We start from the raw sequence: 16,758 nt of genomic DNA, 5'->3' as shown, positions 1-16,758 counted from the left end.
TTTCAGTGCTGTTTCCTACAGAAATTCAGCTGTGGAGTTTTGCACATGTAATTATTTCTTTTTAATGTATTTTGGGTGTTACAGTACCTACAGTTTTGCAACTGATGGCTTCCATGCAGCTGCAAGTAGTGCAAACCTTTGTTTGCCAACAGGTGTGAGAGGAGGGGTTGACTGGATGAGGAAGTTGGCTTTTCGTTACAGAAGAGTAAAAGAATTATATAACACCTACAAGAACAATGTTGGAGGTATGTGTGGCTTTTTAAATCTAACAAGGGGACTCTGTGTATAGTTAGAATTCAAACTGTAATTTCATGTTAAAGACAACTCTGCTGTAAAAGAAACAAGCAAAAACTCATTAAACCACATCGAGCCAGAAGTTTCTTAGAATTGGTGGGGGAAATTTTAATTACAAAGTAAAACATCCACCACTGTCATATGAATTGAGAATTCTTTATGTAACCTTCTGCCCAGACTTTTGGTCAAGATTTATAGCAGGGCATTTAGTTTACCCTTTATCAGCTGGTGCTTGGTGCATTATCAGTGAAAACCAGACGGAGGAATGGGCCAAGGCAATGGGAAGAAGACCTTTCTCAACAAGAGAGCCTCAAACATTGAAAGAGAGTTGTTAGCAAGCATTATCTTTCTGGAATCCCATCATAAATAAATATAAACAGTTATTCCTGTCATTTCAAGGACTTTAAATAGATTTATCTTTCAAAAAATCACATTTTATGACAGTCTATCTTTCTCATATGTAGTGTCAACTATGATTGTCATAGTTTTTAAAAGTTAAAATACGCTGTAGGTAATATCTAAACCATTTTATATCCCTTCTTATATTTTACAGGAGATATTCAACCCTTGATATCAAAAATGTGATCCTGCATATGCTTCTAGATATGTGATATCTTATTAGAATGAATTTTAGGTAAACAAGATGCCTAAAATTTGCTATGAGGTCACATCAGATTTATCTCCCAGGATTTTGTTTCTTTATGTTCTTCTCTTTTTTTCAAAAAAGGAAGAGTAATTAAGGAACATAAACTAGAATCCAAAATAGAATGATACATCTAAGTATACATGTGCATACTATACATGCATGTATTCACACATGTATCATAGAATACAATATAGTTAATACAATGTTCGTATAATCACATATATCCGTATACATCATGAGAGTGGGGCCATGTGTCTGGTCACCTGTTATCCCAGTGCCTAATAGTAAAACACATAATAATACTCAATAGATACTAAATAACTCCAAGAGAACAAAAAAATGTAGAGCCAAAGAGGATAATAATGTTAGCACCAAAAGGGAGCTTAGATAAGGAAGATATTTATTTCCAAATAAGAAATTGACCCCTGCAAGCTACTGACTTGAATAGGGTTCCAGAGGAGACACTCTGATTTCCTGATTTGCATAGAACTTGCTGTGCTCTATACATGACGCTTTTGTAAAATCCAATAAGTGCTTTTTCTAGTTAAAACCAATGGTGGATAAGACGTTTAACTTTAAAATAAATGTCCCCTTGGGAAATCTGAGTTAATTTTTATCAATCAGATGTCATCATTTCCTTCTTGCAGGGTATTAATAAAATTATTTTAAATTAACAAGAGCACTAATAAATAATCTTGTATCTTAGAAACTTTAAACAACCATGAAGCTACTTTCTGTCATATATGAGCATCTCTTTATTGTAATGAGGACAAATGAAACTTGCTAGAAACTATGAATTTTGATTGAAAAAAACCATTGAAATATATATGTGCTCCCAGTATTATGAAACACTATTTCAGTAAGAAACTTTCCTTTTTAATGGATTTACATGGTCTCGTTTTATCATAAAAGCAAGAATTGGATCTTTAAAATAAAAAATTAGCACATCTATATTTTTTCTTATAACATCAATGTTGTAGTCCATTATTGTCTATAACTGTCCTATACGTCAAGATTTTAGACAAAATTCTTAATTTTTTACATAAAAAAGTATTTATAGCAGCATTAGCAATAGTATTAGAAACATTGTAATAGCTACATATGATGATGCCATTGTTACTGTTTGAAAGTTGAAATGACTGTGATTATTAAGAAACTAAATGTTTTAAGACAGTCAAAACATTTGGGGTTTGTGTCCTTAGGTTGGTGGAGCCCAGCTACTCCTCCAGACCTCAAATTATCACAGTCCCTTGAAATGCAATCCAGGCAGGGGCATGTTCAAAGCTCTTTAGGTGATTGAGATCCACTGCACCAGATTCTAGGTTCATTGAGGGCAGAGATGGGGACCACTTTTCACTGTCACTACCTGATACCTAGAAGTTCAGTAAATATTCATTGAAGGAATGAATGGATAATCGGTTCAAAAATGAAAGATCAATATTGACATAAATCTGTATCTCTTTGCATTTCTGATATATACTGAAATAAAAATGATCTATTCTAAACAGAAGGGAGTCTAAACTAGATATTCTGAGAAAATATTCATCTCTCGACTCTGCCTTGCTTTTTGGTATTGCAGGACTCCTTGGCCCTGCTAAGAGGGATGCCTGGCTACAGTTGAGGGCAGAAATTGAAGGTCTGACAGATTCCTGGCTAACAAATGCACTTAAGTCTTTATCAATTATTAGCACTAGGTAAGTGGAATTGTTACCTTTCTATGTTTATCATATTGAAGGTTTAGTTCTAATTGTACAACATAGATAAAAAATGTTTTAATTCAGTGATTTGGCATGTGCATGAGAGAGAGAGAGGGAGAGTGAGAGAAAGAGAGTGTGTGTGTGTTGGGATGGGAGAAGGTTGCTGCCTCTCAATAAACAGGAGACCCTCTCCTCTTTATCTCTCACCACCCATCTCTTCTCACAGCCACTGATAATCCCCACAGAATGGTTACATGACTTCTAATGAAAAAAGAGAATTCTGTAGATGGCAAGGTACAAGGGGTGATGACAAATATAAAACAGTACTGTTTATTTAAAAAAATGCATGTTTTCTGTGTTAGTGCATAATGTATATATAATATGTATAATGTAAGCACATCAGAAAAGCAAGAGAAAGCTCTTGAAAAAATTCTAACCATTTTGTTGTTTGAACTAAACAATGAAATTCTGACCTGTGTCAGTATAGAGAACAGAATTAAATCGATTTGTAACCAGTTGTACAACCAAGAGCCGTATATGCTAATTCATAAAGTAATGTAAATCTAGAAAGTGATAAGGTAGACAACTCTACTCTGGTAAGGTAGGGTTGAATCTCTATACTGTTGATTTCCATGATTTTATATCTGAGTTAGGTGAATAAATAAAAACATGTTTAACAAGTAGGAACTAAATGATGAGAACTCATGGACACATATAGGGAAACAGCAGACACTGGGGCCTACTTGGGGGTGAAGCGTGGGAGGAGGGGAAGGATCAGAAAATAATAACTGTTAGGTACTAGACTTAGTACCTGAGTGATGAAATAATCTGTATAGCAAACCCTTGTCACACACGTTTACCTATATAAAAAACATACATATGTATCCCTGAACCTAAAATAAATATTAAACAAAGAATCTGTCAGCATTTCCGTTAATATTAAAGAGAAAATGCAGCATTTGCTTCTCTGTTTCTGTGTTAGTTTGCTAAGGATAACGGCCTCCAACTCCATCCATGTCCTGGCAAAGGGCATGATCTTGTTCTTCTTTATGGCTATGTAGTATTCCATGGTGTATACACACCACTTTTTCCTTATCCAGTCTATCATTGATGGGTATTTGGTTTACTTCATGTCTTTGCTATTGTGAATAGTGCTGCAGTGAACATGTGTGTGCATGTGTCTTTATATTAAAATGATTTATATTCCTTTGGGTATATACCCAGTAATGGGATTGCTGGGTTAAATAGTAGTTTTGTCTTTAGGTATTTGAGGAATCGCCACACTGCCTTCCACAATGGCTGAACAAATTTACACTCCCACCAAATGCCACATGTTCTCACTTATTAGTGGGGGCTAAATTATGAGAACATGTGGATATATAGAGGGAACAACACACCCTGGGGCCTTTCAGAGGGTAGAGGATGGGAGAAGGGAGAGGATCAGGAAAAAAAAAATGGATATTAGACTTAATACCTGGATGATGAAATAATCTGCACAACAAACCTCCATGATACGAGTTAACCTATGTAACCAACCCGCACTTGTACCCCTGAACTTAAAAGTTAAGAAAAGATTAATGAATAAGATGACAAATTGCTAGTTATATTAAAAAAAAAAACACCAGTATACTTAATAAATGTATGGGGAACATAGCATTCAGAGAAAGATTTGTTTGGACTAATTGAATCAGAATGCAGAAAAAGCTCGACAGGGCAAAAAAAAAAAAAAGTTGATATTAAGAACATAATTGCAAATGAATAGTTGTCACATCCTGCACAGCCTCTGACCTCGTGGCACAGGCAGGAGCTGCATGGATGGCAGAAAGTCCAAAGGGAGAGCAGAGGGGAAGTAGCTTCCTACGTCTGATTGGGGAAGCCATAGTAGCTTAGTTTGTTGCTTCTGGGCACCACATTCCAGTGAGGGCTGTGGCAGGGTTGAAGCAGCCTGTGTCAAGTGTGGTAGTCACAGGAGTTTGGACTGTGGAAACCACATAAAAGAAACAGATGGAAGGAGGAGCCAGCAAGCTTAGTCAGAAGAGTCATGTGTTAATCAGGGTTACTAATTTCAACTGTTTCAGATGTTAGGCTGAAAATCAATTACATTTCTCCCTGTGTCTTTAAAGGAAAGAACCAGGACCAATGAGTAGGAATCCTGCATGGGAGATTCTGGCTCTATATAAGGAGGAAATGTCTAACAGTTAAGGCCGTTTGAAATGGTACTTGCTGTCTCATGTCCTCTGTAATCGGTGACAAGAGAGACCAGAGGTCAGGGATGCTGGGGTGTGAGGACCCCTAAGCCACTGACATTATGTGTAAACTGTCGTGGAGTGTGCATTGCTGAGAAGGGGGTTGATAGCGTTCATTATTTCTAAAAGATGTCTTTTATATAAGTTAAAGAAGATTATTACATTATTAGATTATGTATTTCTATATAATTAATAAAGATTATTATTAAAAAGGTGGCTTTAAGGCAACTAAAGGAATATGTGATTTTTCAGAAATAAATAAAGATATAGCAAGGAAGGGAGGAGAAAAAGAAATCAACATACATTGAATAGTTACATGCTACGGAATTTGCTGAGTTATCCACATGTATTATCTTATTGGCATAATTGCAGTTTTGCCATTACTTTTAATGGCAAAAAACAAAATTGCTTTTGCATCAACCCAGTAGTATTCATAAAATGCCTGGAATGTCAGAAAAACAGATGCTTTGTTGAATTACATATCAGAACCCCTAGCAATATTAAGTTGCCCTCTGACCCTAATTATTCAATGAATATAATCTAAGAATAATCAAAGATGTAGGAATATATTTAGGTGACATTACCTATAATATTTAGAAATCAAAAGCCACTTAAGCAACTGAATTTAGCTTTTAAAACTTCTGGTGCATGTACATGATAGAGTAGTTTTTATACATTGTTTTGTTGGGAGAGGGAAAATAATGGTTAATAGATATAAACAGGCTCATGATCTAAATACATAAAGTAGAATACAGGAAAACAAAATCTGTATGCAAACAGAAACACTTAAAGTAAATGCACAAAATGGAGACAGCAGTTGTCTCTGAATGGTTCAATAATAATTAATGCTTTCTGTTTTCGTCTTTTTATTTGTCTTTTACAAATTTTCCTGTTATGAGTATATACAGTGTTTATAATTTAAAAAGAAAGATGTAACTCTGAATATCACACAGTGCAAGTCATGAAATTTCATATCAAAATCACGTCTCTAAACTTTAAAAGTCTCTGCTTCATTTTATTCTACTGTTTTCATTCTGTAACATTTACCTATGTATGACTTTTAATAGCCTATTGTTTCGACAAAATCGTTTGTAGAACTTTAAGCATCACAGTATAGGCATGGGTTTGTGCATTCTTCATAATAATCTGCCATTATTTGAGGCGCATCTGCCTGCCGATAGGCAATATCTGATGAATATTGAAAGGGACCATTAATTAAGGAATTTAGAGACCACAGTGACAATTTTGAATCTATTAGAAGTTATTTAGCATTAGAAAACAAACATGTCTGTTTCCTCCCTATTTTAGGAGTAACTGCGTAAATGTCTTGGTAACAACAACGCAACTGATCCCAGCGCTTGCGAAGGTTCTACTCTATAGTTTAGGAGGTGCTTTCCCCATTGAGAATATTTACAGTGCAACTAAAATAGGTAAGGAAGTTATTTTAAACTCTGTATGAAATGTGTCCACATCTGTGTGTCTCTGCACGGTTCCCTTTTTCATCGATTTCACGTAGTGCATGAAACAAATTTGGATAAAGTTCAAATTATAAAGTCCCCTGCAACTCATCGTACATATATGAATTTTCTGAGAACTGTTGCCTAGTGACATTATGAACTCAGTATGTGAGTATAGATATTTCATTCTTGTGTTTCACAGAATATCATAGCACATGTTATCTAAATAATATGTAATATCTCTAGCCATAGTGTGTAATAGTTTAATTAGTATGGAGTATAGTGTTGCCTCCTTGCATATGCAGTAATCTAGATCCAAGATAAAAATACTATTTGGCTTTGCAGGGGAGTCTTGGATGGATTGAACTAGTGCCCTTAATTATACACACACAAAAAAAAAATTAAAAGAATTTTGTGAATCAGAAAACAAAACAATAGGAATATTCATAACATGAGTGACTGGAAATCTGCATTTCCAAAAATGTGCAGTAGCAATCAAAGAACCACAACCTTGTTTATTTGGATAATATCTATTTGTGGAGCCATCTTTGATTTTTAAGTGCATTTCTCACAGACTCCAACTTTTAATAAACATTCAAAAGCAAAACTTCATCAAATTCTGCCACATTGAAAGAGTTAAAAGAAAACTGATATATTCCACTGTCTGTCAAGGAAATACTTGGGAAAATAAGTGGGTTGTATAATATGCCTTGAAGGTCAACAGACTTGGGCTCTGGCACATTGACAAGAGAAGTTCAAAATCCTAAAATCCCCCACCAAAAATAACCTGCCCTGGGCTTTGAGGAGGTCTGATGTTGGCCTTGGCAAAAGGAGCCTCCAGTTGCAGCTGTTTCAAGAGTACAGTTAAGGAGAGCCAAGCTTCCGTAGAGTAAATTTCAGTTGTCACACAGTCCAGAGCCTGGATATCAGTACCATACATTTTTAATGCAAATGTATGTATTTATGTCAGCAGTACTAATAGAAGGTAATTTTGCTTTTTGATAAATCAAATAATTTTATAGCAGAATAAACATTTATTTTAGTAAGGACAGTCTTCTACTGGCCAAATAGTTCCTTATATTTTAGTAAGGACAGTATTCTATTGGCCAAATAGTTCCTTATATTTAATCTGAAAAAGTCATTTTTATTTTTCCCTTTAAGCTAGTATTTTTTGGAGATCTGAACCATCAGATTAAGAAAAAAGGCAGAAGTAACCATGGCTGCATGAACATTCTGGGAGTGAAATTTAGAGAATAATGCCAATTTTTTATGTATGTATGTATGTATGTATTTATTTTTGAGATGGAGTTTTGCTCTTGTTACCAAGGCTGGAGTGCAATGGAGCGATCTCGACTCACCACAACCTCCGCCTCCTGGGTTCAAGCAATTCTCCTGCCTCCCGAGTAGCCGGGACTACAGGCCGCGCCACCATGCCCAGCTAATTTTTGTATTTTTAGTAGAGACGGGGTTGCACCATGTTGACCAGGATGGTCTCAATCTCTTGACCTCATGATCCACCCGCTTCGGCCTCCCAAAGTGGTGGGATTATAGGCGTGAGCCACCGCGACCGGCTGCCAGTGTTTTAAGAACAAAGAACATGTAGAAATTCCACTGTGATGTCCCCACAGTGCAATCAGAGGATACCAGTGTTGTCAGTACTGTGGCCCAGTCAGACAGCACCCTTAGTAGAAGTTATTTGAGCAGGCTAACTCTCACACACTTGAAGAAAGGCATTGTTTATCAAGGTAAATTCACTTTTAGTATTTCCTCATTTCTGAGGTGAACCTTCAGTTTTTCACTAGAACATATTTAGCTGACATGTCTATGCTACTTAAAATGGATTTTTAGAATTAAAGATTGTTAAAACTTATAGTTGCCTGTCAAGTTGCCCCAATACTCTGTTGGTAGAGAAAAACATACTATTTTCTCTAGATCAAATGCTTAACCCTAGTGACGTTTTCGGAGTGTGAAACACATTTGTTTAATCATCTGTCCTAAGTAACGCCTTACGTTATTCAAATGTGTTGATTTCAAAAACCCAGAGGTTGTGAGCTAGTTCAAGTGATGTTCAAGAGGCACTAAATTAACACTTTATGAATCTTTAGATTAATGAATGCAACGGCTGGAAGAATAAGCAGTGCATTGTTTTTCAGGCAAGGAAAGCTGTTTTGAGCGTATAGTGTCCAGATTTGGCACTAACATAACTTATGTTGTGATTGGAGATGGCCGAGATGAGGAGCATGCCGCTAACCAGGTAACGTCACTCTGAACTTTATCTCATTTATCTTCCAGGAAAAGAAAGTTGCTTTGAACGAATAATGCAAAGGTTTGGCAGAAAAGTAGTGTATGTTGTAATTGGGGATGGTGTAGAAGAAGAACAGGCAGCAAAAAAGGTAACCTGTCTCAAACAATGTTGGTGTGATACGTCTAATGCAAGCCTTTTTGTTTGCATTTCTGTAGTTTGGCCCAATGGCAGCTTGACAAATGATTTAAATTTATAGACACAAAGCGATAAGAGCATGAGAGGATCAATACTTACATTCAAATAAACCATTTGGAGTTTAGCATTTTTTGCCTGACAATAGGACATGCAGAGAAATTTAGTTATATGTATTTATGTGTTTTGATGCATACACATATAGTTAATACATACATATAGTAATACATATATTTGTGCGGGTGTGTGTATATATATGCTTATATATATGCACATATATATATTAATATACATACAATGTGCACAGATATAGATGAACCAGGGGATCTGCAAGAAAGATGAGGGGAGAGTAACCATTGTTAAGTACCTGAAATTTAGCAAGTTAAAGATTAATGAGCTCCATACAAAACTCATGTGAGTAGTTGATGAGACCTGCATACCATATGGTCCTTGTGAGTGCCTGGAAGTAGCATGCTCCATGATAAGGAATGCTGAGGGCAGATTAAATAGCTGAAGAAAAACTGCTACAAGAGATTGTAATCAGCACTACTGAAATGGGATGTATTGCTCAGATCCTTTTGCACCAATTGTGTTAGCGGTAATGTGCCTTGCATCTCCTAGAAAAGCTTCATCTGTTTTGGTGAGCCAGTGGTGCTTGATTGAAGCCAAGCAGCTGGCTTTGAACACATTCAGATCTCACAGGCCCTAAGTGTTTTAATAAGCCTTTTCATCTGGCCCATATTTCTGAAGAAGAAACCAAGGCAATTAAAAACCATTAAATGGTTGGTTCAACATCAAAAGAAGAATGGTATCAGGAGTGGCCCCCAACACCAGGCTGTCAGTCAACTCCACACTGAGATCTACTGCTGCCTTCACTGAATGATAGAAAAAGATCATCTAGCCAAGATAAAAGTGATAGAATTTGCAAAACAAAGCCAGATGAATTAATATTTTTGAACAATGATATACCAGCTTACCTTGTTTTACGTAGAAAAAAATGTTATTCTTTATTATCCTAAGGAGATTTTAAACCATCATCTAATAAAGCCTTCACCACTTGCATGTGCTGGAGTGTTTATCTGTTTTCAAAAAACAGTCAACATAAGTTTTATAGAAAAGTTTACAGCTATAAGAGAAAGAGAAAGGAAATGATGTATATTTCTAGTTGATTTAAATCAAGCAAAATGGCGAAAAAGAAAGCACTTCCACTTTAGAAGATTTGGTGACGGTATTGGCAGCCATACTTGAAAATCTCCATGCTTTTCAATTATCTTTGAGATAATGGGTTCAGGCTCTGCCTCCTACAGAACACCTCAGCCTTCATTAGCAGTGTCAATGACCCAAGACAGCACACTGGCCCCAAGCACATCCTGTGTGAGGTCAGGACTGCAGCCTCAAGAAATACAGCTTTCATTGCTGACTACCACTTACAGTGCTTCCAGTCACACTCAAATGAAGTATCTTCTGGAGTTTGTTGATGTCCTGAGTCCATGTTATGATTTTTCCTATTGGCACCATAGTTATACACAGCAAAGAGCAGCCAATGATTAGTGATACAGCCCTGCTCCTGCTAAATGTACATGTCTTTTAGCGTATAGCAATTAAATTCATGTATAATTCACTTTTCCAAACCAGTAAAGATACATGCCTTTGAAAACTAAAGCTTCACCGATTCTACCCGTTTTCCATAGCATTAATGTTTAGATTCGGTTTACCAGTTGTTATACCACTACTTACTTTATACCTAAAACTTCAGGAGGGAAAGGCATGACCCTGAATGGAAAAGAATCTCAGATAGAATGCTATTTCCAAATGGTTGTTTATGTAGGTACAGTTTTGGTGATGGTGAAGGCTTATTATTCTATTTTAAAGCACAGGTGGTTGGTTTCTCTAGTACCCAGAATGCATGCTTTTCTTTGGATGTAGCAGTAATCGCATGTGCAGAAATGTTAAGTACTGTTTTGTTGTTACAAATAGATCTGAGCTGAATGAAAATAAATGGGACTTCTGTGTGAATTCCTATGCTTTACTTTGACCTAGACATATTTTGTTTGAGAAATTTAAGAAAAAATATCAAAGTTTAGGAATAGGAATGCCTAATTGCACTCTTCTACAGAAACATGTAATGTTAATACAAGCTGCATATGTAGTTTGACATTTTCTGAAGCCACATTTTAAAAAATTAAAAAGAGATAGGTAGAATTCAATTTAATAACATGTCCACCCAGTATATCCAAAATAATTGTCTTGACATCTAATTAATATAAAAGTTATTGAAGTCACATTTATATTCTTTTTTCTTGTTGTAAGTCTTTGAAATTCAGTATGTATTTTAAACTGGACTAACCACATTTCAAGTGACCAATCGCCACAATTGACTGGTGGTTACCATAGTGTGCAGCAAGGAATTATATAAAATAAGGATTATTATGCTACTTAATTCTTAAATAAAATGTCTTTTGCATGTTTTATATCTATATGCTCATTCCCCATAGATACACGAATAGATATTTTCTACATACATATTCTAGAAGATGTTATCAGCCCAAACTTAACAAATCATGCTTTTGTTCTGTCAGTTTCTGTAGTGCAGGGTTTTTTCCTTTCCATCGTCATCGCCAGTGGGGTCTCTTTAGACTTTTATTTTCTAATTACTCCCTTTCACGAACTTGTAATGCCACAGATGTACTATATACTATTATATTATATCTTTGGAGGACCACAAACCATTGTAATGTCTAAGATTTTCTGCCCCACAAGAACTCATTTTTGTCCCCTTAGGGATGATATCTTCCCATTGAAAATGCATGCTAGAGTACTTTCTCTCAACTCTATGTCAGTGAAATAAATCAAGTCAACTCTACTGGCTTAAGTTAATGGCTTTCCCAGAAAAGTAAGAAAATTATCATCCCCACATTTTTTCTACTTTATATAGTCCTGCTTCAACTTATTTTTATACAGAAAGGAATTCATCCTCTTTCCTCCTAGATGAACAAAATTAAGAAGTTTGTCATTTTATTTTATTTTTAACTGAGAGATAGGCCTGTAAGTTTGATGCACTGATTTAAAACTTGCTTTCCATCAGCCAGGTAGTTTTCTGATGCCCACTTGCTTTCCGAGATGTTGATGTTGGTAACGATACTTCCTGAATAAATATTAAACTGTCTAAGAAAATGTTAGTATGTTAGTATTTGCTATTATGCTCACTAAAATCCAGTTCAGATCTATTTCTCTGTTACTTTGACAGTGCCGTATTGGTGCTGCCAAGCCTTCACACATGATCATCCCGCCTTTAAACTCCCTGCCCTGAACTTGGGTGGACCACACATCCCTGTGTGTGCTGCTGCTTCATTGAGACAATGGTTGTGATCTCTCTCCATGCCTCATTCCTTCTCCTTCTCTCTCCCATCCCTCCTTCTTCTAACCACGCAGCACAACATGCCCTTCTGGAGGATATCCAGTCACTCAGACCTCCTGGCTCTCCACCAAGCACTGGAATTAGAGTATTTGTAACTGTGTTCTGTAGCTGGAGATCCGTTTTTTATATTTCAAGTACACTGAATTTTTATGTGTGATTCAATGCCTCTGGCGCTACACATATAAATTGTCTTAATGGATGAAATCATATTTGGAATAAAAATTCCAGAATGAAGAATTCAGATTGCTGAATGGAGTTAAACTTTAGTGCTACAGAAAAGAAACTCTATGGTCTTATATTTACAACACTTTAATGGGTTCTTTAAAAAATCTATGGAGGTTGCTGGTACACACCGAATGAGTCCAAACTGGAATGAGCAGCTTTATGAAAGAACTCTCACCCTGGCAAAGCAGCAACGCACATGCTCCGTCTGACAAGGTGGTCAACGACATTCCTCAAAATGAGAGATTTTCTCAGCCCTGAGGTTTGAATATGACTTTAGCCTACCTAGCCCAGAAAATCTGAATTGGAATGCACTCAGACTGTAGAAGGACAGTCCTATCTAGACCTGTAATTTGTGTAAATTATTGATGAAAATAATTTACTGTGACTTTATTATCAGCTGACTTTCAAAGTGGATGCAATTTTTCTTTCATTTGTCGGGGAGGGGAGTGGGAGGGGAAATGGGAATATAATATTGTCTCTTTTTTAAGTTTGGCAAACAGAATGTTCATACTGATGTGTTGTGCCTTAAAGACAAGACAGCATTTGTGTGTTACAATGTAACTTTGGTTAAAATCTCTGTAGATAATGAAAAACAAAAACCTTTGTGATGATTCTTAACATGACCAAATTTAAAAGTCAAGCTCTCAGAGCTTAATTACCGCATCAGCAAGAAACTGAGTATTTGTTGCAATAAGAAAACAACAATAATAAAGGAAAGCTTGTGTTTTATTTGGGTTCTTAATAATTCCAATAATTGTATGAGGCAACTATTTGCGCATCCAACCATAAGCAGAAGATTTGGGAAAGACTGTGGGACCTTTACTTAGAAAGTGAAATGTATGTAGAATTCTCAAGTACCCCTTCTACAGTTTTGCTGGAGAAAACTAAGAGCCATATTCATGACAACTTGCACAGTTTTGAGGTTGAGACTTTTGATATGTGTAAGTTGCAGAGAGGAACATATTATCGTGCAAATCATGAGCAATTATCACATAAACGTTTTTAGAATATGCCATGGACATTGCGTCAAATTCACATTGAGTGAACGTGGCTTCAAGCTAAGTGTTTTTATTCCCAATGTCGTTGCAAAAATGATAATAGCGTCAGTGATGGAAGGCAGATCTCCCAGATGGTGTCTAATGAAAGCAATGAATCTATGAAAATTTTACCTAGAATATCATCATAAATTAAATTAGCAAGTGAGCTGGATCTTGGCAGCATCACTAAAATGACAGCAGTGAAATAGTACCTGGTTCTCCATCTGAATACATCAATGCAGGTTCTCTTCTTGACAGACTTGCATTTGTTAGTTTCTGCCTGTATCGTTACTGTGCAATGGATGGCATTCATTACCAGAAGAACCTGTCATCACTGTGTTTGCATGGTTTTTTTTTTCCTTGTGTGTAGCCCATGTTGGGAACATGATACAGGTTCTCCTCTTATTTCCTATGACATGATTTCCCTTGTGGAAATTTAAGACTTTAAGAACTAGAGTATTTTAATGGTGTCTGCACCTGCAGTTCTGTGTTTAAAATATCATAATGTGGATCCTGGAGTCAGGCTACTCGTCAGTGCCCCTAGCCAGAGGCTGGTTCATGAGTTCATCATCTGAGGCCTCGGAGGCTTCAATAAAGTCTACATTTTGCTCACAGATCACAACATTCACTGTGGAAATATGATTTCATTTCTTCAGGCTACAAACCTGTATTTCTTTACTGAATGCTAAGGCCATGTTTATATTGGGCAGAAAGATATTGAGATCCCAATTTTGCACAAGATTGTGATTTCATCTTCTAAGCCTTAAACTTACCCTTTAAATTTTGTAGCTTTTGGCTGCCTCTGCCCCAAGTACTGTTCCAGGCAAATTAAAGTTGGAATACTTTCAATAATATAAAAATAATGATAAATTTTACACATCTGTTGGCCTCTAGCTTGAAAATAGCAGTTAAAAAAATTTAAGTATTGCCTTGATTATCAGTACTTATTTTGTGCACCAAATCCTTAAATATTTATTACTGTGAATAAAAACAAATCATCTTTACTGTATAGCCTATTTCTTTTCTTTTCTTTTTTTTTGAGATGGAGTCTTACTCTGTCGCCAGGCTGGAGTGCAGTGGCACAATCTCTGTTCACTGCAACCTCCGCCTTCTGGGTTCAAGCTATTCTCTCACATCAGGCTCCCAAGTAGCTGGGACCACAGGCGCATGCCACCACGCCCGGCTAATTTTTGTATTTTTAGTAGAGATGGGGTTTCACCATGGCCAGGATGATCTCAATCTCTTGACCTCATGATCCGCCCGCCTCGGCCTCCCCAAGTGCTGGGATTATAGGCGTGAGCCGCCGTGCCCGGCCAGCCAGTTTTTTTGAATGATAGAACTGTGGCATTACATCTAAATTTGTTAAGTCTTTTCATATCAAACAAGCAGGGCTTTTTATGCTGCTAAATTTGCAGGTGCAGAAAGAAGCATCCCATGAAAGGGCAAAGAGAAGCTGGCTGGTTGCATCACCCCATGCTGTTTCTCACACACATCTTTTTTTCTGATTCTGTGTTCAGAAGAGGCTGACAGCATAAAACATAAATGCTAGATTGACGGAGAACAGCTTGCTTGGCACAACAGTACTGCAGGCCCACTAGCCAACATGAGAGCTTGGCCACGGGACTTTGAGCATGCACAAACTAGAACTCTTCCCTTCCCACCTTAGGAACAGAAAATCCTCTTCCTCTCTAATCTGAAAAACGAAAACCGAACTAACAAACACAAAAACAACCCCTTGGCAAGTCCCACCTCCTATTTACATACAGAATATTGTGCCTTATTGTAAACCAGTTTGAAAAAATGTTCTGTAACTAAAGTGGGTTTTTGGCTGTTATGTATACAAGCTCGGTATATTACTAGAAATGATAACTACCTTGTATTGCACCTTAAAAATATCAAAACCACGTGATTTCAGTAGCAAAATAGGTGGCCTGGATACAGAATTATAGTGTACAATTAGGACACTATGCCCCTGCAAAAATATGTAAATCAAATTCAGAGACAAAAACAGATTTTAGAATCATACAGTTTGCACACAAAAAGTAGGTAATAACTGTCTCTAATAATGTTATCTCCTTAGTCTGTGATGAGCTAAGATTCAGAATAGTGTTAACAGCATGCTCCTGTATGAAGCTGTTTTTTTAAAGCACATTTGTTTATGACAGGCGTACATTCTCAGTGAATATGGCATTTAGTATTTCTTTCGAAAACAAACTTAAGCATCATGAGCCAAAGTTGCATTTTGACTCCCAACTACGGTAGCATTATGGACAGCTTGAAATGTCAAGGGTTTCTGTTATATATTAGTAAAGTATAGATTATCGGGGCCTACATAATTTAAAGAAATGTAAATTAATATTAAAAGCTTGTAAAAATATGTATATCTTTACTATTTCTCAATAAATACCTTTGCAAATGTTTTCATTTCCTTCACCCTCCCATGTTGTAGAGTTTTTGTATGTTTACATAGCTTGGCTCTGAATCATGTGAAGTTTGTATTTACATATCTGGTCTTCATAACTCTTCTTTTTTGTACTTAAGTTGCATAGTTTTCAGTTAAGGCAAAATGAGATGTAACACAGTAAAACGTCACTAATTATGACTGAAAGTGGGCTACTTTACTGAAACAATGTCAGTTGCATACTTTTTTACACACAGGGAGCTATAACAAGTAAGTATAATGCATAATGTAGCTACAATTCACTAATGATAAAGTAATTAGAATATTTAGAACTATTAGAATATTTAAAGCAAGTATCCTTTAGTTGAATGTGGGACATAGTTTTAAAGTATCTTCTAAGAGGATTAAAACGTAGTTTTCTGTAACAGACTTAATAGTTCCTTTATTGTCTGGTGTATAGAATTTATTTATTTGCAAATCTGTTGTTCACATGTAAACCAAATGCAAATTTCAGATCAACCTCTGCTCATTCACAAGTTTTAAAAATGTCAGGCTCCAAATTAATGAGAGTTAAGTGGAGTTAGGTGGCAACATTCCAGTAAGCCTTACACCATCCCAAAATCAATTCTGGTTTACAGAAAAACAATGAAAATGTTTAAAATTAATTTAATATGTAAAGTTCCTTTCTTTTCTCTTATATCCAGTTGACATTGAAATTAAATTTGTGAGAAAGAATAAATAATACATATCATATCCCAGCTCTCCACTGAACCCCAAAAAAATGTATCTTGTTTGCCTGTTTATAGACCTGCTTGGAAGAAAGAACCTCTCAAATCAATGTGTCCAAATCTGAGCTTGTGCTTTTGCACTGGCCCCTTCTCACCTTTCCCATGACTACCA

The 16,758-nt window shown here is 36.2% G+C and overlaps 1 protein-coding gene across 16 annotated transcripts in view; it reads left to right on the top strand.

The window, feature by feature from the left end:
• EYA4 (EYA transcriptional coactivator and phosphatase 4) overlaps positions 1-16,492 on the top strand; it is a 322,772-nt gene extending 306,280 nt beyond the window's left edge. For 7 of the 16 annotated variants that reach the window (XM_074397435.1, XM_074397434.1, XM_074397445.1 and 4 more), the window contains 4 exons: positions 85-245; positions 2,520-2,634; positions 6,192-6,313; positions 8,633-12,183. In XM_074397435.1, coding sequence (XP_074253536.1) covers positions 85-245; positions 2,520-2,634; positions 6,192-6,313; positions 8,633-8,841 — 607 coding nt within the window. In that variant the 3' untranslated portion in view covers positions 8,842-12,183. Of the gene's footprint in view, positions 1-84; positions 246-2,519; positions 2,635-6,191; positions 6,314-8,493; positions 8,595-8,632; positions 12,184-12,209 lie in introns of those variants that run through there. The other 9 variants (XM_010343018.2, XM_074397447.1, XM_074397444.1 and 6 more) reach the window with 2 other exon arrangements.
• Positions 16,493-16,758: the final 266 nt, after the last annotated feature.

The sequence above is a fragment of the Saimiri boliviensis genome, chromosome 4 (genome assembly GCF_048565385.1).
Source record: "Saimiri boliviensis isolate mSaiBol1 chromosome 4, mSaiBol1.pri, whole genome shotgun sequence".
Taxonomy (NCBI): domain Eukaryota; kingdom Metazoa; phylum Chordata; class Mammalia; order Primates; family Cebidae; genus Saimiri; species Saimiri boliviensis.
The sequence above is the reverse complement of the archived record's forward strand: the minus strand, read 5'-3'. Positions and strand labels throughout refer to the sequence as shown.